The sequence below is a fragment of the Panulirus ornatus genome, chromosome 65 (genome assembly GCF_036320965.1).
Source record: "Panulirus ornatus isolate Po-2019 chromosome 65, ASM3632096v1, whole genome shotgun sequence".
NCBI classification, from domain to species: Eukaryota; Metazoa; Arthropoda; class Malacostraca; order Decapoda; family Palinuridae; genus Panulirus; species Panulirus ornatus.
Window position 1 is genome coordinate 883,981 of NC_092288.1, and position 26,344 is coordinate 910,324.

Genomic DNA, 26,344 nt, shown 5'->3' on the forward strand with positions numbered 1-26,344 from the left:
AATAAATTCCACTGCAATTACAATTACAAGATATATATATATTTTTTTTTATTATACTTTGTCGCTGTCTCCCGCGTTTGCGAGGTAGCGCAAGGAAACAGACGAAAGAAATGGCCCAACCCCCCCATACACATGTATATACATACGTCCACACACGCAAATATACATACCTACACAGCTTTCCATGGTTTACCCCAGACGCTTCACATGCCCTGCTTCAATCCACTGACAGCACGTCAACCATGGAGACATCACACACCCCTGCCGCAAACCTACATTCACTGAGAACCAATCACTTTCCTCTCTTCCTACACGTACACATGCCTTACATCCTCGATAAAAACTTTTCACTGCTTCTAACAACTTTCCTCCCACACCATATATTCTTAATACCTTCCACAGAGCATCTCTATCAACTCTATCATATGCCGTCTCCAGATCCATAAATGCTACATACAAATCCATTTGCTTTTCTAAGTATTTCTCACATACATTCTTCAAAGCAAACACCTGATCCACACATCCTCTACCACTTCTGAAACCACACTGCTCTTCCCCAATCTGATGCTCTGTACATACCTTCACCCTCTCAATCAATACCCTCCCATATAATTTACCAGGAATACTCAACAAACTTATACCTCTGTAATTTGAGCACTCACTCTTATCCCCTTTGCCTTTGTACAATGGCACTATGCACGCATTCCGCCAATCCTCAGGCACCTCACCATGAGTCATACATACATTAAATAACCTTACCAACCAGTCAACAATACAGTCACCCCCTTTTTTAATAAATTCCACTGCAATACCATCCAAACCTGCTGCCTTGCCGGCTTTCATCTTCCGCAAAGCTTTCACTACCTCTTCTCTGTTTACCAAATCATTTTCCCTAACCCTCTCACTTTGCACACCACCTTGACCAAAACACCCTATATCTGCCACTCTATCATCAAACACATTCAACAAACCTTCAAAATACTCACTCCATCTCCTTCTCACATCACCACTACTTGTTTTCACCTCCCCACTTGTGCCCTTCACCGAAGTTCCCATTTGCTCCCTTGTCTTACGCACTTTATTTACCTCCTTCCAGAACATCTTTTTATTCTCCCTAAAATTTAATGATACTCTCTCACCCCAACTCTCATTTGCCCTTTTTTTCACCTCTTGCACAGCTACATATAATCTACAGCATATGCATAATCATGAATATTATCAACAGAGTCTGAATAGTGAACTTTCATTCTATCAGTTACCTTATGATCTATTCCATGTCTGGCATGTTATCTAATGTATTAAAAAAACCATAAGTACAAAACAGTCCCAGTGAAGTTTAACTGTGGATAGCATGAAATCAAAAGATATATGCATAAACTGTGAGTAACTTTCATCTACTAAAACATGTGAATAACTTTATTTAAAAAAAATATCAAAGTACACACACTAGTAAAGACGCTATTCACAACAAACCAATGAAAGGTTTTCTTCAATTCTATGGTGCTTACATCTCTGACTGCTGTTTGGCATAATTTTCTTAGGATGTCAAAATGTACAGCATGCTTAGAAGCCCTAATACATGTGTTCTAGTCAAGCTAATCCAGTTTTCTGAAATCAAACCTTTGTACACTAAGTGGCCAAAAGACTTAATATTTTCATAAATGAGGATGAAAAGAGCCTCCTAGACAGTACTTACTTGTTAGCATAGTCAACAACCACATGGTCCCTAGCTGTTCCAGTGATACCATCATGATGCTGGAAAAGTGCAAGGTTCCTGCGTGCCATGACCATGCGAGCCATCAAGGAATCAGTTAGTTCAGGAAATATTTTGCCCATCATACTCTGAGTACCAAGCATCACTGAGTACAGGATTTCTGCTCCTCTTAAAAAAGAAAAAATATACATTGTTCATAGCTAATTGAGATACCTGGAGGATTCTCCATCAGCCATGTTCCTGTAATTGAAAAGATGATTAGACATAGATTCATAAAAGAAATGACATAATTCTGTAAGTGATGGGCTTCTTTGATCCATAGCATGATGTTCTAAAAGGGAATTATGGTCCTATAAAACAAAATGATGCTTCTCTTACAATATTTTAAGTGACAAGTTGACTCTTAAATAAATAAGGAATGTGAAAACAGATACAAGACTAAAGATGGACATGAAAGACACAAAATATGTGGAAGTGAGGCGTTTCACAAGGAAGTTATTAAAAATCTAAAATGGTCAATTTAAAAAAATTTTCTACATGAGCCATCTTGCTTGGCAAAAAGAGACTGTCTATCAACCTATGCATCATAATCACAAAAAATTCTATCTATATGTACATCATCATTAAAACAGAAAAAGTCTATCAGTTTATATAACATCATTAACTCCATTCCCTTTTTTTCACCATCAGGATCAGCCTCTGAAATAACTCGCATAGATCCTGAATCCATGTCATGTGCTAAAGCAAAACTTGGACTTTCACAAAGCCATAACAACTTCTTACTTTTTCATTCTGCACAAAAAGCTGATTCATCAAGTGCGGCCAATGTCTTTAATCCCACTACCACCATAAACAAAATGCTTCCAATGCCTAAATCAAATCTCTCACTACATCTACCTCTCACTTCCAAGGTCAACTTCTCTTTCTTGTAACTTCTACTATACAACTGCATAACTTCCAAACCAACTTACCATCTGCCATACATTCTACATGGCCATACCATTCTAAAGGATTCATCCAAGTGCCTTTTTCTATGATTTTTTCAAACCACATTGCCTTCTCACAACTTCATCTTTAACTCTACCTTACTAATTCTAACTCTCCTAAACAAGTAGTACTGCTCTTACTGTTGACCTACCTTGTATGGGATCATACCCATACATGAGATATGCAACAAGTACTTCTTTATGCAAGCTTCTTATCTATGCTTAAATTTTTTCATTCACCAGAGCTTTCAGTGCACCTCCAAATTTTCTCCCTTGCATGACCCTACTTTCAACTTTAGATTTCCCACTACCATCATTACCGAACTTCATTCCTAAACAGCTCATCCACGGCTTCTAGTTCTTCACCATACAATCTCATTTTTTTTTTTTTTTGTCGCTGTCTCCCGCGTTTGCGAGGTAGCACAAGGAAACAGACGAAAGAAATGGCCCAACCCACCCCCATACACATGTATATACATACACGTCCACACACGCTAATATACATACCTACACAGCTTTCCATGGTTTACCCCAGACGCTTCACATGCCCTGATTTAATCCACTGACAGCACATCAACCCCAGTATACCACATCGATCCAATTCACTCTATTCCTTGCCCTCCTTTCACCCTCCTGCATGTTCAGGCCCCGATCACACAAAATCTTTTTCACTCCATCTTTCCACCTCCAATTTGGTCTCCCACTTCTCCTCGTTCCCTCCACCTCCGACACATATATCCTCTTGGTCAATCTTTCCTCACTCATTCTCTCCATGTGCCCAAACCATTTCAAAACACCCTCTTCTGCTCTCTCAACCACGCTCTTTTTATTTCCACACATCTCTCTTACCCTTACGTTACTTACTCGATCAAACCACCTCACACCACACATTGTCCTCAAACATCTCATTTCCAGCACATCCACCCTCCTGCGCACAACTCTATCCATAGCCCACGCCTCGCAACCATACAAAATTGTTGGAACCACTATTCCTTCAAACATACCCATTTTTGCTTTCCGAGATAATGTTCTCGACTTCCACACATTCTTCAAGGCTCCCAGGATTTTCGCCCCCTCCCCCACCCTATGATCCACTTCCGCTTCCATGGTTCCATCCGCTGCCAGATCCACTCCCAGATATCTAAAACACTTTACTTCCTCCAGTTTTTCTCCATTCAAACTTACCTCCCAATTGACTTGACCCTCAACCCTACTGTACCTAATTACCTTGCTCTTATTCACATTTACTCTTAACTTTCTTCTTTCACACACTTTACCAAACTCAGTCACCAGCTTCTGCAGTTTCTCACATGAATCAGCCACCAGCGCTGTATCATCAGCGAACAACAACTGACTCATTTCCCAAGCTCTCTCATCCACAACAGACTTCATACTTGCCCCTCTTTCCAAAACTCTTGTATTCACCTCCCTAACAACTCCATCCATAAACAAATTAAACAACCATGGAGACATCACACACCCCTGCCGCAAACCTACATTCACTAAGAACCAATCACTTTCCTCTCTTCCTACACGTACACATGCCTTACAACCTCGATAAAAACTTTTCACTGCTTCTAACAACTTGCCTCCCACACCATATATTCTTAATACCTTCCACAGAGCATCTCTATCAACTCTATCATATGCCTTCTCCAGATCCATAAATGCTACATACAAATCCATTTGCTTTTCTAAGTATTTCTCACATACATTCTTCAAAGCAAACACCTGATCCACACATCCTCTACCACTTCTGAAACCACACTGCTCTTCCCCAATCTGATGCTCTGTACATGCCTTCACCCTCTCAATCAATACCCTTCCATATAATTTACCAGGAATACTCAACAAACTTATTCCTCTGAAGTTTGAGCACTCACTCTTATCCCCTTTGCCTTTGTACAATGGCACTATGCACGCATTCCGCCAATCCTCAGGCACCTCACCATGAGTCATACATACATTAAATAACCTTACCAACCAGTCAATAATACAGTCACCCCCTTTTTTAATAAATTCCACTGCAATACCATCCAAACCTGCTGCCTTGCCGGCTTTCATCTTCCGCAAAGCTTTTACTACCTCTGCTCTGTTTACCAAATCATTTTCCCTAACCCTCTCACTTTGCACACCACCTCGACCAAAACACCCTATATCTGCCACTCTATCATCAAACACATTTAACAAACCTTCAAAATACTCACTCCATCTCTTTCTCACATCACCACTACTTGTTATCACCCCATTTGCGCACTTCACTGAAGTTCCCATTTGCTCCCTTGTCTTACGCACTTTATTTACCTCCTTCCAGAACATCTTTTTATTCTCCCTAAAATTTAATGATACTCTCTCACCCTAACTCTCATTTGCCCTCTTTTTCACCTCTTGCACCTTTCTCTTGACCTCCTGTCTCTTTCTTTTATACATCTCCCACTCAATTGCATTCTTTCCCTGCAAAAATCGTCCAAATGCCTCTCTCTTCTCTTTCACTAATAATCTTAATTCTTCATCCCACCACTCACTACCCTTTCTAATCAACCCACCTCCCACTCTTCTCATGCCACAAGCATCTTTTGCGCAATCCATCACTGATTCCTTAAATACAATCTCATATCACAGTGAATTCTCCCTTAACTCTCTTAAATTAGCATCTCACTTTAATTCACATTTACTATCAGCATCCTCCTCCTACAACCATTATCAAAATGGCCAAATATTCAATCCAGTTCTTCCTTAAACTTATTTAACAACATGGCATTAACTGCTTACAGCAATGGTGGCATCTTCCATTCTGTTTCTCCATGATTGAGCATTATGTTACAAGCACACCACCTTGCTCTCATCCTGTGTAATGTCCCAACCATAAAAACATTTAATAACCATGGTTTCATCATGCAACATTAAAGCAATCCCACATTTATTTCAAATCACTCACTTGTTTATTTCAAATCACTCACTTGTATCACCACTTACCCTCACACATGCACTATCTCGATTATAAAGGCTCTTAACATTAAGAGGTCTTCCATGCACATGTGAGAAGTAAGAAAGGGGAGATGCTGAATCAAAAGGGGGAAGTGAAAGGAAAAGGAAGTTAGAAAGAGTATTTTGAAGAACTGATGAATGTGGGAGAAGAGGATACAAGTGCAAAGGCCTAAAACAAAAAGGGAAGTAAGAAGGGAAATAATGAAGCTGAAGGTAGGAAAGGCATCTGGAATGGATGGGAATATAGCTGAAATGCTGAAGTATGGAGGGCAAAGTGTGATAAAATGAATGCTTCTTATATGCAATTTAGCATGAAAACAGATGGTAGTGCCTGAGGATTAGGTGAAAGCTATTATCAGTCCTTTATTCACAGGAAAAGGTGCTAAGGATGTATGTAGCAATTACATGAGAATAAGTGTAAGTATAAAAGAAAAAGTCTGTTGGGGATGAGAGAGCTTGGGAAGTGAGTCAGTTGTTGTTCGCTGATGATACAGCGCTGGTGGCTGATTCATGTGAGAAACTGCAGAAGCTGGTGACTGAGTTTGGTAAAGTGTGTGGAAGAAGAAAGTTAAGAGTAAATGTGAAAAAGAGCAAGGTTATTAGGTACAGTAGGGTTGAGGATCAAGTCAATTGGGAGGTGAGTTTGAATGGAGAAAAACTGGAGGAAGTGAAGTGTTTTAGATATCTGGGAGTGGATCTGGCAGCGGATGGAAACATGGAAGCGGAAGTGGATCATAGGGTGGGGGAGGGGGCGAAAATTCTGAGGGCCTTGAAAAATGTGTGGAAGTCGAGAACATTATCTCGGAAAGCAAAAATGGGTATGTTTGAAGGAATAGTGGTTCCAACAATGTTGTATGGTTGCGAGGCGTGGGCTATGGATAGAGTTGTGCGCAGGAGGATGGATGTGCTGGAAATGAGATGTTTGAGGACAATGTGTGGTGTGAGGTGGTTTGATCGAGTGAGTAATGTAAGGGTAAGAGAGATGTGTGGAAATAAAAAGAGCGTGGTTGAGAGAGCAGAAGAGGGTGTTTTGAAGTGGTTTGGGCACATGGAGAGAATGAGTGAGGAAATATTGACCAAGAGGATATATGTGTCGGAGGTGGAGGGAACGAGGAGAAGAGGGAGACCAAATTGGAGGTGGAAAGATGGAGTGAAAAAGATTTTGTGTGATCGGGGCCTGAACATGCAGGAGGGTGAAAGGAGGGCAAGGAATAGAGTAAATTGGAGCGATGTGGTATACCGGGGTTGACGTGCTGTCAGTGGATTGAATCAAGGGATGTGAAGCGTCTGGGGTAAACCATGGAAAGCTGTGTAGGTGTGTATATTTGCATGTGTGGACGTATGTATATACATGTGTATGCGGGGGGGTTGGGCCATTTCTTTCGTCTGTTTCCTTGCGCTACCTCGCAAACGCGGGAGACAGCGACAAAGTATAATAATAAATAAAAGAAAAAGTGTATGCAAGAATATTAATTGATAGTGATGGAAGTGAGTAAATACAGAATAAGTGAAGAGCAAGGGAGCTTTAGGAAAGGTAGAAGATGTGTGGATCAGATTTTTGTCATAAAGATGACCATGGAAAAGTATTTAGTGAAAGGTAAGTTGTATGCAGTTTTTATGGATCTGGAGAAATTGTACGACAGAGCTGAGTGGAATGCTTTGTGGGATGTGTTAAGGATATATGGTAAAGGGGAACTACTGTTGGATGATGTGAAAGCCTTCTATAGAGGAGCAAATGTGTGTGAAAGAGTGGATAGAGAGCTGAGCAAAAGGTCTGGGATAAATGTAGGTGTGAAGCAGGGCTGTGTTATGACACCGTGGCTTTTTAATATATATGGATGGAGTAATAAGGGAGATGAAAGCAAAACAAGGGAAAAGAGGTGCAGAGATGGAGTGTGGCAGTGAGTGATAGTGGCTAATGGCAAGCCTATTAGTGGTTGATACTGTTTGCTGAGAATGAAGAGTTGCAGAAGCCTGTAAATGTGTTTTATGATGTGTGTAAGCATACGCAATTGAGGGTAAATGCAAATGAAAGTAAAGTAATGGTGTTTGAAAGGAAACAGAGTGAAAGAATAGATTTTGTAAAACCATACAGAGTGAAAGAAAAAAGTATACTAAATTGTGCTGTGGATATGGAGGGAAAAGACTGGAAGATGTAAGAGAATCTAAGTACCTCGGAACTGTCTCGGGTAAGTGTGGTGATATGGAAGGAGAGATAAGGGAGACAGCAGTACAGGCTAGAAGAGGCACTGGGACCCTTAAAAGAATAATAAAAGGTAGAAGTGTAAGTATGAAAGTGAAGAAGGGATTAAGGGACAGCATAGTCCTCCCAATCCTGACTTATGCAGCCAAAACATGGACATGGAATGAGTCACAGAAGTCAAGAATCCAGGCTGTGGAGATGAGCTATTTGAGAAGAGCATGTGGTGTGAAGAAAGAAATAAAAAGGTGCATGAGAGATGTGGAATGGCAGGAAATGCAAAGGGAGTGAATTGTGGAGAGGTAGAATGGGTGAAACGTAATATGTTAAGGAGGTTTGGGCATGTGGAAAGAATGCAATACCAGGAGTTTAGAAGGAGAGTGTATGATAGTACAATCAAAGGGGTGGGTGTGAATGGAAGACCATCTGTGAGACGGGCAAATAGGGTGGAGGAATAATAGAGTGAGAGAAATAGTGGAAGAATGTGTGAAATGGCATATGCGTGGGAGGCATGTAAGAACAGGAATAATTGGCGACTCTTTAGCCATGGCCAACACTTGATGGGAGTTCTTGGAGAAAATGGGTATCAGAGATATAGATAGACAGATCCATGCCCACCAAACAGAGCCAGAGTCTTCCATACAACTGTCCTATTTACTTTGTCATATGTTCTTTCAGAATACAAAAATAATAAACATACAATATTCTTTAACTTATGAGTTTCTCTACTACTTATCTAATGTAAACAGTGACTTACACACCATCTTCCTTCCTAAAACCACTCTGTGTTTCCCCAACAAAGGGTTTACTAATCCTTTTCACATAATCAGTCACTACTCTACCTAGCCAACTATGCTAAGGAAACTCATTCCTCTGTAATTCATACAATCAATTTTTCTTCCTTCTCTTTTACACAAAGGTACAATTAATGCTTTTTAGTCATCAGGTGGTACCTGCTCACTTTTCCACGAATCCATACACATTTTCCAGATTCACTCTACAACAGTTCCACCTTCTTCATCTCACTCACCACTCTCTTTATATCCCCAACTTTTCCATTCTGTGAAAGCTTTATTGCTCGTAATTTCTTTGTAATGTGTTCCTAACTTAAATTCATATTGCTTACTTCCCTTACCCCTAACCTTACTGTTCCAACTGACATGTCTTGCACCATTATCTTCCATCAGTTCCCTGAAATACTCACTCCATCTCTTAAACTTTCTTCCTTTACCACAAGCATTCTCCTATAAACGTCTAATACACAATTGCTCCTTACACATATCTCTTTTCTACTTTCATCAACCTTCTTCCTGAAGAGTTTTCTGCACTAAAACTACATTAAATGATAATGCTAAGGAATACCATGACGCTCTGTAAAAATCCCGATTCAACATGGCTTCTATAACTGATGTTGTACCCCAAGCTTTACATTTTCAAAGCAAATGGACCTTAGGTGTCATGCAACATCTCAGGCTGCTCCCTGAGATCTCCTGTAGAGGATATGAGAGAAGAGCAGCTGATGGTGGATGCTAGTGGGACAAGTGTTTATCAAGTATAATGTGATGTGTGAGAATAGCAGTTTGGAATGAGTTGGTTATATGGAGGATGAAGCTTGTGCTGGCCACATTGGAGTCTAACTAATTGACCCTAATTTGTATTGAGTGAGTAGGTTTAAAGATGTGTTTATCTAAGATCAAGTGTTCAGCATGCAGTTTGGTGGAGTCAATGGATGGCCCTAGCACAACATGGCCTCTAAGTTGAGCAATGATTCATCCATGAAAAAAGTGGCAGAGTAAATAATCATAGTATTTCATGGTAACACTCTAAGACCCATGAAAAAATATATTTCCTAACAATATGAAGCTGACAAAGTGATTGTGAATGTGCTTGTACATTGTGGAGGCTTTTGGCTAAGGAAGGATATTGATGAGGGTGTTTGAGTAGTACTGTGCTGCACCACAATACATCATTTCTCTGTGGCTGAGGGATGGTAGGTAATCTATCTTGTTCATGATGAGGTTAAGCACACAACTTTATCCTTGTTTTCAGTTTTCCCTGAGTTTTACCTGAGGTATCCCTCCAGCACTCTATCTAAGTTCTTGTGAAATGGCCTAGAGGTGTAATAGCCACTCCAATAATGGTCATCACGGTCAGCATAGGTGAAAAAGTCACCAGACAGAGATGGGAAAACCTCCTGTTCTTCTCCACCCGGAGAGTCACTTTCTTCATGTACAGCACGGAAGTAGTCTGCTAAAGTTCCAAACTGAGCCTGATGACGAGAAGGTATACCACTAAAGAAACAATAATCAACAATTGTAAAAATATTTGAATTTCTGATATGAAAAGATATTATAAATAAAGACAGTAGAAACTATAAAACTAAGTACATTGTTGGTGTGAATTAGAAGATAGCTTGAAACATGTTTGTAAAACACTTATGCCCTTGGATATGGTTATGTAACCCCCCCTTAAGAATATCCTCAAGTCTCCAGATATTGTGTAAACAAGGATTCAGCAGCATTTAATTTTGCATGACTTTGACCTCTGACCCTTGAGTTCAAAACTCCCTTTCTCTCTACCTAACTGAATTCCCCACATGGCGAGATAGCATCAGGAACAAAGTCTCCAATGTGCACATTCAATCTCTAGTTGTCAAGAATAATGTAAGAAGAACTCCCTAGTTACTTGTTAGTTACATTCTTGAAAATAGTTGCGCAAATCAAGTAATGTAAACAATGAGATTGGGGATTTTGTAATTAATAAAATAGAACTGAATATCATATCAGTGAAAATCTACTGAATACATGTACCTGTAAATATAAAATATTATAATACATACACTGTTAAATGAATTTATCAGTGGAAACAGAAAATAACAACTTAATTCCTAACATTTATGTTTACTGCTATTCATGAATTGCTTGCAGGTGCTGATGAAAAGGGAGGAGGTGAGTAGAAGAGTTGCTGAGGAAGGGATCATCTGGGTCACATGATGTAGTTGTGGAAAGTGATGGTGATAGGAGTGAGTTCAGCAACTGTGTCATCAGATGTGATGGCTGGTCCTCTTTACAAGCATTTCCCAAAAAGAAATCTAATGCTCTATGTTTTGCTTAACAGTCTTTTCACAATAGATTTCTTTACAATAGATTTCTTTAATGTTCTGCTAGGACAATTTGGGCCATCTTAGAACTCTATTCTGTGTTTGGGTCATCATTGTTAAATACAGCAAGGATGCACTTCCTTCACAGTACTAGCAATACCACACAAATGCACTGATAATCCTGTCATGTTCGCATTACTCCAAACTCAAACCCACATAAATTACAAATAGAAGTAATGGACCGTGCACTTTATTCTAAAATTGGTGTAAATTAAATATGCATAAATCAATAGGTCCCAGTATCAAAACCAGTAACTATCATTTACAGCCAGGACCCATAGATTCCTTCGAGGTTTACCATGATTGCATCATATGCTCTAATCTGCTCACTTGCAGCATAGTGACCCCCATACCTGACCATAAACCACATCATTCCAATTAACCATATTCAATGGACACCCCTCACCCTTCTACATGCTCAGACCCTTATACTCCAAAGCTTCCTACACTCCAACACACAGGGACTTAGTCCTATATCATTTTCATTCACTGACCTTGAAACCTTGATCTTTGACCTCATATGTTCAAATATTACAAAAAATACAACTTTAGTGTCTGATATCCATGGCATCGATTAGCTAATATCCGTTCACTAAGTCCTCAAATATTGTCTTCTCAAGCTTTATGTCTCATTTGTCACCTGGCCCCTATCAAAAGTGGATATGTTTCTCTTTGGCTCTTAGTTCACATTCGTGATACAAATAATGGCACCTACTCCACAATTTAGCTGTCCTTGCTGTACTAGGCAATTCTTCAAGAACTTGTTCATTAAGGAGGAAGGTAAGTTCATTTCTTGTTTGTGCTGCACTTAGTTAGAAAAACTGTATTCAAATATTAGAAAAAAGAGTAAAGCATTAGAGAAACTACAAGATGAATCAGTCGGAAAGTGATGCAAGCCTTGTCATTGTGAAAATAGTCTACGTACAGGAGTGCAAATCATTAGGGAAAAATAAGATAGACAACTTGGAAGATATGTTGGTTGCTGTAGAGACAAAGCTAGGCAATAAATATACCTTTCACCTTGTTAGGAAGACTTGTTGACTAACAGAAGTTCAGGAAAGGGAGGTTCCAACTCAAAATAGGTTTAGCTTACTGAAGGACAAGGTACAGGATGATCAAAGCATCATTCTTGTTGGGGATTCCTTAGTTAGGGATCAGGACCATGAGTTCTGTGTTAAGAGGAAGAGGAAAAAAATATTTTGTGCTTTCTTGGTATTATATTGGAAGATATTCTGGGGGAAGTTTGATGATACTGTCTCAAACACTCCCAAGGACTCAACATTTATTGTCTTGGTCAGGACAAACAATACAGGCAAAGGGATACCATAAGAAAATTTAGCAAAGTACAGGGATCTCATCTGTAAGTTCAAAGAGAGCTGTAGGAAGTTCCTTATATCGGGATAGCTGCCCAGATATAATATAAATCCCCATACTCTCCGTAGAATGCTAAGGATAAACAGAAAGATTTAAGGCTCTCTGTAGATAGGAGAAAAATGATTTATGAAATCATTTTAGCTAACATAGAAGCCTCCTTGCCAAAGACTGACTTCACTCAAAATGGATTAAGGAAAGCCCGCCTTTGCAGTGTCAGACAAGAATATTAGGCACTTTTTTGGTGGACATAAATCAGTTAGGGGATGAGAGAGCTTGGGAAGTGAGTCAGTTGTTGTTCCCTGATGATACAGCGCTGGTGGCTGATTCATGTGAGAAACTGCAGAAGCTGGTGACTGAGTTTGGTAAAGTGTGTGGAAGAAGAAAGTTAAGAGTAAATGTGAATAAGAGCAAGGTTATTAGGTACAGTAGGGTTGAGGGTCAAGTCAATTGGGAGGTGAGTTTGAATGGAGAAAAACTGGAGGAAGTGAAGTGTTTTAGATATCTGGGAGTGGATCTGGCAGCGGATGGAACCATGGAAGCGGAAGTGGATCATAGGGTGGGGGAGGGGGCGAAAATTCTGGGGGGCTTGAAGAATGTGTGGAAGTCGAGAACATTATCTCGGAAAGCAAAAATGGGTATGTTTGAAGGAATAGTGGTTCCAACAATGTTGTATGGTTGCGAGGCGTGGGCTATGGATAGAGTTGTGCGCAGGAGGATGGATGTGCTGGAAATGAGATGTTTGAGGACAATGTGTGGTGTGAGGTGGTTTGATCGAGTAAGTAACGTAAGGGTAAGAGAGATGTGTGGAAATAAAAAGAGCGTGGTTGAGAGAGCAGAAGAGGGTGTTTTGAAGTGGTTTGGGCACATGGAGAGAATGAGTGAGGAAAGATTGACCAAGAGGATATATGTGTCGGAGGTGGAGGGAACGAGGAGAAGGGGGAGACCAAATTGGAGGTGGAAAGATGGAGTCAAAAAGATTTTGTATGATCGGGGCCTGAACATGCAGGAGGGTGAAAGGAGGGCAAGGAATAGAGTGAATTGGAGTGATGTGGTATACCGGGGTTGACGTGCTGTCAGTGGATTGAATCAAGGCATGTGAAGCGTCTGGGGTAAACCATGGAAAGCTCTGTAGGTATGTATATTTGGGTGTGTGGACGTATGTATATACATGTGTATGGGGGGGGGTTGGGCCATTTCTTTCGTCTGTTTCCTTGAGCTACCTCGCAAACACGGGAGACAGCGACAAAGTATAATAAAAAAAAAATAATAAATCAGTTAGGTACACAGAGCATAGGAAAATTGGAAAAGGTATTCAGGATAAGAGGGAACATGGCAGGATAGGTAAACTAGAAGTCAGTGACCTGAGGAAGGATAGGAACAAGGAAGGTAGGAAACACTGTGGAACAGAACACCTAATGATCAATTCTCTGGTAGCAGAGGTCATTTCATACGTAGTGGAGGGGGACAAGCCAATGGGGGTTTATGATAGGATGTGTCAGCTGGCACCACTGTTTGGGAATGAGGCAGGTCAGGGAAAAGGCAAAACAGAGCAACATAAGATCAACTCCCAGGTAGAAGCTGGGAACAAGGCTGGTAGCAAACGGGATAGGACAATTCAAGGTATTGTGCTTTGTCTAGATAGGCGGGTTCCCTACTACTTCTGATGTACACATCCACACCAACAAAAAAGGTCTCAATCTTGTATTAGAATATATTATGTTAACATCCGTAGTATGCATAATTTTTTTGTGGTTAGGTATGATTAGTATGATAAGTTTGTTATTTCAGAATCTTGGTTAGGTACTAGAAATAGAGATTTCCTTGATACACCATTTCTGGGCAAATCATATTTAACAGGAATAGGGAAAATACATTAGGTGGCAGTGTCTTGTTCTTTGTTAAAACTTATCTAAATCTTGTGCTGAAAAACGTTGTTGCTATCATAAAATCAAAATAATTTTTGTAGAAATCAAAGATATATTTCAAAGGAAGATAACAGTAGGATCAGTTTATACACCCTGAACATAAACACCAGAGGTAAACAAAAGACTATATTATCAGATAACAGAAATTGGCATTGAAAACAATTCGATCATAGCAGGAGACTTTACCATACCATTAACTAGGCGGGGTGAATCCCCTTTCTATAGATTGGGATGTAGGCTTTACCTAAATTTGCTTGATAGTGCCCTAATACAATTAACTGGCAAAGCAGCTCTTGACCTCATGCTGCTTTCTTTTATACATCTCTCAATCATTTGCATTCTCTCCCTGCAAGTAACACCCATATAACTCTTCTCTTTCACTAGCACCTATACTTAGTCATACCACCACTCACTATCATTTCTAATCAGACCACCTCCCACCTTACACATGCTATATGTATCTTTTGTATATGCCAGCACTGTTTCCTTAAATACCTCCCATTCCTCACCCACTCCCATAGCTTCATTTACTCTCACCTTCTGCCATTCTAAACTCGATCTCCACCAGCATTTCTTCACACAAGTCACTTTTCCAAGCTCACTTATTCCCACACTCTCTTCTTGCCCAAAATATTTCCTCTTTTCCAAAAAATTCTACAAATCTTGGCCCTAACCTCCACAAAGTAATGATCAGGTATCCCACCAGCTGCCCTTCTTAGCAAATTCACATCGAAAAGTCTCTCTTTTGCATGCCTATAAAATAGTATGGAATCCAATAATGCCCACTGGCCATCTTTCCTACTCACATATATATATACATATTTATGTCACTCTTTTAAACCAGGTATTTCTAATCACCATTCCTTTTTCAGCACACAACTCTACAAGCTGTTGTTCACTATTTTCATTCACCTTAATGAATATCAAATGCCCCAATATCCTAAAATGCAGCATTTGTTTATTCTTAAAACATCCGCATGCATACCTTTAATTCCATTATAATTCATCCATGTAAATTCTATGCCAAGTATAGCAAATATAAACACATTCATAAACTTCAGCACTTCACCACAGCAAAAAAGAGGTAAATAAAGCATTCATTATTTCTCATTTTACATACTTCTGTACAAATACCTATTATTCTAGAGATTATCTTATTGTGTTTCGAAGCTTCCAAAGGTAACTGGATTTAATTGAAGCCACAATTTAAGGATTAAAAGCAGCTTGGCCAAAAGTTTTTCAGGTGCAATGCTGTACACCACTGGGATATGCTACCTTTGGATGTAGCAAATGCAAAGACTATACAATATCTGTTGTCAGTGAATAATTCTGCTGCAAAGAGAGATAATTAAACTAATTTCTCTTTTCAAGAGTCCAGCCCCATTATAGCCAATTGTAAACTTAGAAGGGAATATTTCCTGCTTACTTTCTTCTGGAAAATTTTCATGGAAACACAGAAATTTTCCTTAATACATAGTGTTTTCTTTGTAACCATTCTTCCATCCTGGTAGTTGAACCAGAGAGAGAGGTGGGTGAGGAAGTGTGTTACGTTTTACTAAACTTTCACCTAAAACTTTTCATGAGACTACATATAAACTCGTCATAAACCATCAGGTCTCTTATTATCTGAGCATCCCATGAAGTCCATGGACACCCTTACTGTGCTATGGGGTTTATCTCACTTGAGTACCCTTATCAGTATGCTACTGACATATGTCAGCTTAGCAATTACCTATCTGTAATTACTATGGTACAGAGAGGGAGTTTTACATTCATGGAGACCCATTCCTTGAACATTAGTCATTATCACACAATTCAAATTCATGTATGTTGTCTGCATGAACCATGTCCTCAGCCATCTTATTCCACTCATCCACCACTTTTATACTACAAGTCTTCTTTACATCAGTTTTTATAAGTTTCCTGTTTAATTTCATGTTATGTCCACTCGTTGATCTACTCCTGCATATCTCAAAGGACTGTTCACCATCTACACTGTCAATTTATTCTAAAAACTTAAAGGTTGTGATAAGGTCACTTCTCTCTTCCAAGGCAGGACAATTTTAAACTTCTAGCCTTTTCCTGTAACATAGTTCTCTTATTCTCATACCATCTTTTGTTGACCTCTTTTGGACCTTCTCTCTTAGCTCTTTGTGCTTCTTTAGGTATGTTGACCAAACTTGAGAAAAATACCCTAATTCTGGCCTTATGTAGAATATGAAAAGCTTGCTAAACATTTCCTCATCCATATATTTGAAAGCAATCTTATTAATAACAGCAGATGTTTGTCTCCTTAACTATTACCCTAACTTGGTACTCTGGCAACAATTTAGGGACAATGTCAACTCCTTAGTCACTCTCACACACTGAATCCTGAGGCTTATTTCCCTTGATAATTATCATATTGATGCCTTCACCCACTCTATTCCATCCTTATTACTTTACATTTGCTTGGGTTGACTTTCATCATGTGTCATGAGAAAAGATATACAAAAGAAAGATAAATGAACCACTCATGAAGGTTTAGAAAATAAGAAGCCCTTAAACAGTAATTAAATCAACAGCAGCTTTACTCTACTTTTTCTTATAAAATACAAATAAAAACAATCAATAAATACTTCAAAGTAAAGGATTTTTGAAAATAGTAGTTCTCTAATCTTCACCTCCACATGAAGCTCTTCCTGTGAGTTTAGGAAATCAAAGATCTTCTGGTAGTTCATAAACTGGTTATCCCATTCTTCAGGCCGCACATATCTGAAGTCATCACCAAGAGGAACAAGGAGTACATTCGTGCGGAAAAGCTGGGCCTTCTTGCGGTATTGATCCAGAAGAAGTTTTGATCTGTAGTCATGGTGAAGACAATTAGACACATACAGCGCTGGTGGCTGATTCGGGTGAGAAACTGCAGAAGCTGGTGACTGAGTCTGGTAAAGTGTGTGAAAGAAGAAATCTGAGAGTAAATGTGAATAAGAGCAAGGTTATTAGGTACAGTAGGGTTGAGGGACAAGTCAATTGGAAGGTAAGTTTGAATGGAGAAAAACTGGAGGAAGTGAGGTGTTTTAGATATCTGGGAGTGGATTTGGCATAGATGGAACCAAGGAAGTGGAAGTGAATCATAGGGTCGGGGAGGGGGCAAAAGTTCTGGGAGCATTGAAAAATGTGTGGAAGTCGAGAACGTTATCTTAGAAAGCAAAAATGGGTATGTTTGAAGGAATGGTGGTTTAAACAATGTTATATGGTTGCATGGCGTGGGCTATAGATAGAGTTGTGCGGAGAAGGGTGGATGTGCTGGAAATGAGATGTCTGAGGACAACATGTAGTGTGCGGTGGTTTGATCGAGTAAGCAATGAAAGATTGTGGTTGAGAAAGCAGAAGAGGGTGTTTTGAAATGGTTTGGTCACATGGAGAGAATGAGTGAGGAAAGATCGACCAAGAGGATATATGTGTCAGAGGTGGAGGGAATGAGGAGAAGTGGGAGACCGAATTGGAGGTGGAAAGATGGAGTGAAAAAGATTTTGAGTGATCGGGGGCCTCAACATGCAGGAGGGTGAAAGGCGTGCAAGGAATAGAGTGAATTGGAACGATGTGGTATACCGGGGTCGACATACTGTCAATGGATTGAACCAGGGCATGTGAAGTGTCTGGGGTAAACCATGGAAAGTTCTGTGGGGCCTGGATGTGGAAAGGGAGCTGTGGTTTCGGTGCATTATACATGATAGCTAGAGACTGAGTGTGAACGAATGTGGCCTTTGTTGTGCTTTCCTAGCGCTACCTCGCGTACATGCCGGGGGAGGGGGGTTGTCATTTCAAGTGTGGTGGGGTGGCGATGGGAATGAATAAGGGCAGACAGTAGGAATTTTGTACATGTGTATATATCTATATGTCTGTGTGTATATATATGTATACGTTGAGATGTATAGGTATGTATATGTGCATGTGTGGATGTGTATGTATATACATGTGTATATGGGTGTGTTGGGCCATTCTTTCATCTGTTTCCTCGCACTACCTCGCTAACGCGGGAGACAGCGACAAAGTATAATAAAAAAAGAAATTATTATTTCCTGTTCAAAGCTTTGTTCTACTTTTGATAACACAGCAATATATCTGTGGGATGAGCTGGCAAGACTAAGGTTTGGGAATATGTTTCCATATGGGTTCCCTTAAGGGTCAATTTCTGTTTTCTGACACTTTCTGTGGTCCAGCAATGGCCAGCCCCAAGGTCGCTAGATTAAAGAGGTTCAACCTGTAGTGAACTCCCATACCACTTCTTAGCCTTTAGTGCCTCACCCTTAACAGGCAGAAGACAACTCTGGTGCAGTGTTTGCAGAGAATCCTGCCTAATGTTCCTACAGGCTACTACTATCTAATGCTCCATCTTATGTTCCTATCTACTATTTCTACCTAAAGGTTCTAACTAATGCTCCTGCCTAAATGTTCCTACCTACTACTTCTATCTTTTGCTCTAACCATTTCACCAAAAGGCAGTGCTAGCACGCAGTGCTTACTGCAGGAAAATCTAGTTATGAAGAATGAGCTGTGTGACATAAGTGTTGTCAAATGTTATGTATGACAAGGAGAGACTGTATGTCTGTGGACAGAGTGCCAATAGTCCACATGTGGGAAGCAGAAATAAAACCACATCATACCACATATTGTCTTCAAACATTTAATTTCCAACACATCTACCCTCCTCCACTCATCTTCATCTACAGCCCAAGCGATGCATCTACACAGCATCAATGGGACTATCATACTTTCAAGCACACCTATTTCTATCCTCCAAAAACCTTCACCCCCTTACCCACCATATGACTCACTTCTGCTTCCATGTCCACTCCAAGGTATCCAAAACACTTCACTTCCAAAATTTTCCCATTCCAACTTACACTCCAAATAATCTTTTCCTCTATCTTGCTTAACCAAATAACCTTGCTTTTATTCACATTTACTCTCCATCTTCCTCCTTTCACAAACTTTCTCAAACTCTCACCAATTTCCACAGTTTCTCAAGCAAATCTACCACAAGTGCTGTGTCAACAACAAACAACAAACTGACTCACTTCCTTGCTCTCTTACCTCCTACAGACTGCATTTCATCTATGTAATTACAGAATACCATAAACCACCATCTGACACAGTTCTTATTCATGATCCTAAGCTACAATATATATTCTAATAATATACAAATACACCATAATGACAGTAAACAGAATATGAACTGTATCATAGGGGAAAACAATATATTAGTTCTACAACAGGCCCCATTATTTCTATCTGATGGACACATTTGATTTTATGATGAACTCATTCTGGTGTACCTGGACTCGACATTTACGTCGCTGATGGGCTGAGGTGGTACCCGCCATGGACAAGTGACACCTGACCCAGGAAGACGTCGGAAGTCAAACTGGCAACAAACTTTTGGGTCAGGACCACATGTATGAGGTATATCATAACTGTAGAATGGCATCATGTGGCAAAAAATTTCCGTTGTTGACCCAGAATCTATAAAACAGAAAACAATATGGTTATATCACAATTTAAAAAATGCCATCATTATTTCCTCATTCTGAATCTTCCATTTAACTTCATTCCACTTCACAATTAATGGATGCTTCAGACCAACTTTGGTGTCTGTTGATGTTTCCTTGTAAACTGATGCAATCATCCTCACCTTTCACTTCTCTCATGACCTTTGCAACATCTGCAAACATATTCTGATAGGGGCTATACCTTCAGGTAAGTCATTTACATAGATCAAAAAGAGTACTGGTTCCAGAATCACACCTTGTGGCAATTCACTGGTCCAATCTAACCATCTGGAAAAGGTTCTTCTTACATGCATTCTTTCTTCCCTCTCACCGAAAAATCTTCTATCCATTGAAGGAGTTTCCCCTTTATTCTTACCTGGTGATTGATTTTCTTAATTATCCTTTCATGCAATACAGAATCAAATGCTTTCTGATAGTCCAGATACAAACAGTCCACCCAGCCTTTCCTTTTCTCCAGGACAGAGCTCACTCCCTCACAGAACTCTTAGATGTTAGCTTCACGTAACCTTTCAATCAAACCATGCTGTATCTCACTTAGGTAGTTTCTGCTCCGTAGAAAGTCATCCACTTTATAAAAAAATTTCAAAAGCATAGATGAAGAGTGTGACTCATGTTTGCCTGGGGAGTATGACTTCTGATGGGTGTATGTCCAGCAGTTTGGAAATTAAGACTGAGATGGGAGGACAGATATTTAATGATTGTCAGGTTATTTTAGTGGGTAAGTGTTTCTTTCAGTGTCATATTTGTTGGGGTTAGGGAAGGAAGTAGGGGTTACTGAAAAGAGGCACAAGAAGCCTTTTAATTTCTAACCGGTGTTGGGGTTAGTTATATAACGGTTAGAGTGGGAGGGGTTTTGTGCTGCTGCACAGAACTGAGTAGTGAGCAAATTGAAATGGGACTATATTGGGAGGATCTTTGCTTCTTTGTGTAGGTGTTTAGCATGTGGTTGCCAGGTATCAAGTGTTTGTTCTTAGTGCACCATTTTGTGTGGTTTGTAGTTCTGTTATATTTGCTTTTGAGATGGTGAAAGACCAGGCCAATAAGGCATAATTCAGAGTGAAGCAAATATATTGTTTGTAGATGCTAAGGTTTTTTTCCAAATCTTATACCAGTTGATGTTCTGAGGGCATTTAGCTTGTGTGTTGTTTTTACGATGATATTTTTGGTGTGGGAAGTGAATGTTATTTGTGTCTTTTGTGATGCCTAAAATGGTTGATGTTTTTGTCAGTGGGACTGACTGTCGAGTCAATCTGACTGGAGGCAGGGAACTATATTCAAGTCTGTCTGGTGTTAAATGAGTGAATGATGACTTCTGTGGATATGCAGACATTCTGTTCTGAGTGAGCCATTTTTCCAATTATGTAATGTAGTGCAGTTTGTTTGCTGTTGCTACTGTGTTGTCTCGGTGTTGTAATGTGAATGTGAATACATCTGCAACATGAGAGAGCCTTCATGTTGAAGTTTGCTGGAAACAATGAGAGGTCATGTTGGAAGAATCTCAAAAGGATGAAAAAATAACAATTTGAGAAACTCCACTGTAGTGCTTATGGGTTTTACAGGTGATGCCATTGTCAGTGACTCTGGCATGGCATTGTCATTGAGGGTGGTGTTAACTATCTTTTGAGTAAGGATGTGTTGAGAACAGTGTTGAATACTTTGTTGATGTCTGCTGCCACTACCAATATGTGGGTTGGGGACTGTGGTTGGTTGAAACCATCTAAGATATTATGTAAGGTCAGTTTATAGAGTGGTGGTTGAGTGGTTAGATCTGAAGCCATGCTGTATGGGTGGGAGAGATACTTTGCTTTACTCTACTGTGGATCTGGTTTTCACAGTGTTTGAATACTGAAGACAGAAGTGATATAGGGCAACAGGAGGATGGGGAGGTAGGTGTTTTGAAGGATAGGTATTATGTAAGTAAATCTCAAAATGTTAAGGATTTTGTTGTGCAGCCAAGAGTGGTTAAAGATGTCTGTAAGTGCTTGGATTGCAAGCAGGTCAAAGTATTTTCTGTGAAAGTTTTATGTCAGGGCATGTTGCAACATGCAACAAAGTTCCTTGAGGCTCTAAATGCATTGCTTTTACCGGTCAGAGTGAAAGGTGGGTGAGCAATTGGTCCAGGATGGATTTAGGGACAAAGATAACTTGTGGCTGATTTTTGAGTAGAGTTCCATGGTATATTTGTGAGCTTTTTGGGAGAAGGGTTATCATTTGAGTGGATTAAAAATGCTTCATGACTGAGGGCAGGATTAGTGCTATAAATGTAAATCTTTTTTAATGCGCACCAGAGTTAGTTAATGTGTGTCTTGTATTTTATTACGTTACAGGAGGAGCACCAATTTGAGCTCTAATTTCTAGTGATGGTGAATACTTCTGTCTGAACTGCTTTCTTTGTTGTATAAGGTGTGTAACTTGTAGGGAGAAGTTTTGACTCATATTCTGATTTATTCCTCCCCTCCCATTTTTAGTTTTCCAAAAGATGAACGAAGAAGGGGGCCAAGTGAGAATATTACTTCTTTAGTTTCAGTCCTCTGTTCTTAATGCTACCTCGCTAATGTGGGAAATGGCAAATATGTATGAAAAAAATCAATTTATGTCCTGATAAGTGCTTTTGCTGACCTGGTTGGGGATACTGATGAAGTGTGTGACAGCATGATCTAGGGATGAGAAATCATCTATGATGTATGAAGTTTTGGAGCTTGTTTTCATGTACTGTGACAAGGCCAGCCAGTCTGTTTTTTCTGTATACCATGTAAGACTTTTAGATGGTTATGTGGGCTGGGTGGGCCAGGTGTAGTGTTGTCAAGATGACATGTGATTTAAAAACAGTCTGTGCAGTGTACTCTTGCCAGTCCACGTGTATAAGGCAGTGAGCAGATGATGATATCTGACAAGGTTAGATGCTGGAAGTGGTGGGTTAGGGGGGTTTGGTTGGCTGGTTGCATTGGTTGAGGATAGTGAGTGACTGCAGTTGGTTTAACAGGAGTTCATCCTAGAGATTTTGGATGTGACTGCTAAGCTAAGCAGGATAGTAGGTACTGAGTTAAGTGTCAAGTATTTTACTCAGTTTTGCAGCTGGGGAGTACATCTGAGGGGTATGTGGAAGGGGGAAGTATGTGGGTGTAGATTATGTTACATATTCTTCAAGGAGCAATTCTTTCTCCAGCCATCTTTATTAGCTTTCTACATGACTTTCCTCACCTCTTGCAGACCACCATGTGAAAATACTCTCATAAGCAGATGACCTTACAACTACATCACAGCACTCTGATAAATACCCAAGCAACAACAGACATGAAACATGATGGCACACAGTCAGAACACTGACTCACTCTGTACAGAATGTCTGCATGTTAACAAATGTCTCCAGTCATCCATTAACCCAACACAGATATGAATCCAACCACTACCCTCCCAAAACTTTAAACAATCACCTCTACCACTTAAAAAAGATTCAAACTGTTCTAGGCAACACATACAACACATATGACATTCACTCCCCACACCATAAACATCAATACAAAAGCAACAGCATTACAGAAAAAGCCATACCATAAATCTCAAGATAAGGAAAAGAGACTAAGTAACTAAATACAGTATATGTGTGAGAGGATTCAGTATGGAGTACTATGATGATATGCTCAAAGAGCATGGTGTTTGGAAGAGGTATTACATAGGCCATTATTCTACTCAGGTGGGAAAGGTATACAGGATACAGATAAGCAGCAAGAGTTTGACTTAAAAACTTAACATACATTAGTTCCAGTGAGATTCTTACCCCAAGCCTGTCGCCACTTGAACTCTAAACTCTTCTCCCTTGCCAGATGCTTTTTGACAGAGTAGTGGACACGCTGGATCAGCATGTTCTCCAGACCCATGCGCTTCAGTAAATAAGACATAGTAGGAGTCTCTCCAAATGGATCAATTGCCCATCCATTGCTGGTGACAGAGAGTTTGAATTCTATACTTTAATAAAACTATAAAATATCCAGTTCACAAAATCTTAACTAAGAGTAAGATGGGCCATATATATAAATATTCAATGTACACTCTTATTTTACCAATGTTCAACATCTTTATATTTTACTGCTTTCTCATTCACATCTATCTAAAATTGAAATTGGTGAAGCATATTCTTTGTTAATGCTATTTCAAACTTACACCAGAGTAAACATGATTGGTTGTTATGAGTAATTACAACCACTAAAAATAGAAAATCAATCCACATTCATACTATGTATGGTTTACACAAGGCCAACAAATCAGAGCCACCTCAACTACATAAATCTACAATGAACCCAGTTTCTTCATCTGAATGGACCCTCAGGAGGTTTTTCAAGACTTTCTATTTAAGGGGTGTGACTAGTTTGTGGTTGATTTTTGGGCAAACTTTCATACATGATTTTTGTCTTATATGGAAGAAGGTGTGTTATTGGAAGGATTCATAAGTGCTTCATGTGTGGAGCCATTGGTGTGGGAGGCATAGGTCTTCTTTAACATGTGCCAGAGTCAGCTGCTGTGGGTTCTGTGGCTAACTTAGTTGAGGAGAGAGTGCCAGTTCGCTGCTAGCCTTTTAGTGATTAGCTATCTGATGCTGTAGTTTGAAATTTGGATTTGTACTGACTACTACTGATGCAGAGTGGCTTTGTCTGAGCAGGTTTCCTTGTTTTGGAGGTTTGCAAATTGTGAGGTTTTATGTTATATTTCATTATATATATCCTTGTGGTATATATCAAAGACATGAAAAAACATTGCTATCCGGGTGAAAATCAGAAACAGATGTCCTTAAGCTCAAATGTCGTCGGTGCAAAGGTTCCAAACACATTCTATCTTTACAAAATTGGTTAACACTCTTCCAGGGTAGGAGTGAAAAAGGGGGGAATTGTGGATGTCCACAACATATCCCTGCTTTCCCATATATCTATTAATATTCTATATTTGCCTTCACCCTCTCAATCAATACCCTCCAATATACTTTCCCAGGAATACTCAACAAACTTATACCTCAGTAATTTGAGCACTCACCTTTGTCCCCTCTGTCTTTGTACAATGGCATTATGCAAGCATTCCGCCAATCCTCAGGCACCTCACCTTGAATCATACATACACTAAATAACCTTACCAACCAGTCAACAATACAGTCACCCCCTTTTTTAATAAATTCCATTGCAATACCATCCAAATCCGCTGCCTTGCCGGCTTTCATCTTCCGCAAAGCTTTTACTACCTCTTCTCTGTTTACCAAATCATTTTCCCTAACCCTCTCACTTTGCACACCACCTCAACCAAAACACCCTATATCTGCCACTCTATCATCAAACACATTCAACAAACCTTCATAATACTCACTCCATCTCTTTCTCACATCACCACTACTTGTTATCATCTCCCATTAGCCCCTTCACTGAAGTTTTCATTTGTTCCCTTGTCTTACGCACTTTATTTACCTCCTTCTAAAACATCTTTTTATTCTCCGTAAAATTTAATGATACTTTCTCACCCCAACTCTCATTTGCCCTCTTTTTCACCTCTTGCACCTTTCTCTTGACCTCCTGTCTCTTTCTTTTATATATCTCCCACTCATTTGCATTATTTCCCTGCAAAAATCATCCACATGCCTCTCTCTTCTCTTTCACTAATAATCTTACTTCTTCATCCCACCATTCACTACCCTTTCTAATCTGCCCACCTCCCATGCTTCTCATGCCACAAGCATCTTTTGCGCAAGTCATCACTACTTCCCTAAATACATCCCATTCCTCCCCCACTCCCCTTACCTCATTTGTTCTCACCTTTTTCCATTCTGTACTCAGTTTCTCCTGGTACTTACTCACACAAGTCTCCTTCCCAAGCTCACTTACTCTCACCACTCTTTTCACCCCAACATTCTCTCTTCTTTTCTGAAAACCTCTATAAATCTTCACCTTCACCTCCACATGATAATGATCAGACATCCCTCCAGTTGCACCTCTCAGCATATTAACATCCAAAAGTCTCTCTTTCGCGCGCCTATCAATTACCACGTAATCCAATAACGCTCTCTGGCCATCTCTCCTACTTACATACGTATACTTATGTATATCACTCTTTTTAAACCAGGTATTCCCAATCACCAGTCCTTTTTCAGCACATAAATCTACAAGCTCTTCACGATTTCCATTTACAATACTGAACACCCCATGTATACCAATTATTCCCTCAATCGCATCATTACTCACCTTTGCATTCAAATCACCCATCACTATAACCCGGTCTCATGCATCAAAACTACTAACACACTCACTCAGCTGCTCCCAAAACACTTGCCTCTCATGATCTTTCTTCTCATGCCCAGGTGCATATGCACCAATAATCACCCAGCTCTCTCCATCCACTTTCAGTTTTACCCTTATCAATCTAGAGTTTACTTTCTTACACTCTATCACATACTCCCACTACTCCT

The 26,344-nt window shown here is 39.8% G+C and overlaps 1 protein-coding gene across 1 annotated transcript in view; it reads right to left on the bottom strand.

Annotated features, from left to right (window-relative positions):
* alpha-Man-IIa (alpha-mannosidase 2) overlaps positions 1-26,344 on the bottom strand; it is a 148,723-nt gene that overhangs the window by 68,408 nt on the left and 53,971 nt on the right. Inside the window, exons 8-12 of the mRNA XM_071657753.1 lie at positions 23,681-23,841; positions 19,669-19,855; positions 17,011-17,188; positions 9,955-10,157; positions 1,697-1,882 (exon numbers count right to left, since the gene is read on the bottom strand). Coding sequence (XP_071513854.1) covers positions 1,697-1,882; positions 9,955-10,157; positions 17,011-17,188; positions 19,669-19,855; positions 23,681-23,841 — 915 coding nt within the window. The remainder of the gene's footprint in view (positions 1-1,696; positions 1,883-9,954; positions 10,158-17,010; positions 17,189-19,668; positions 19,856-23,680; positions 23,842-26,344) is intronic.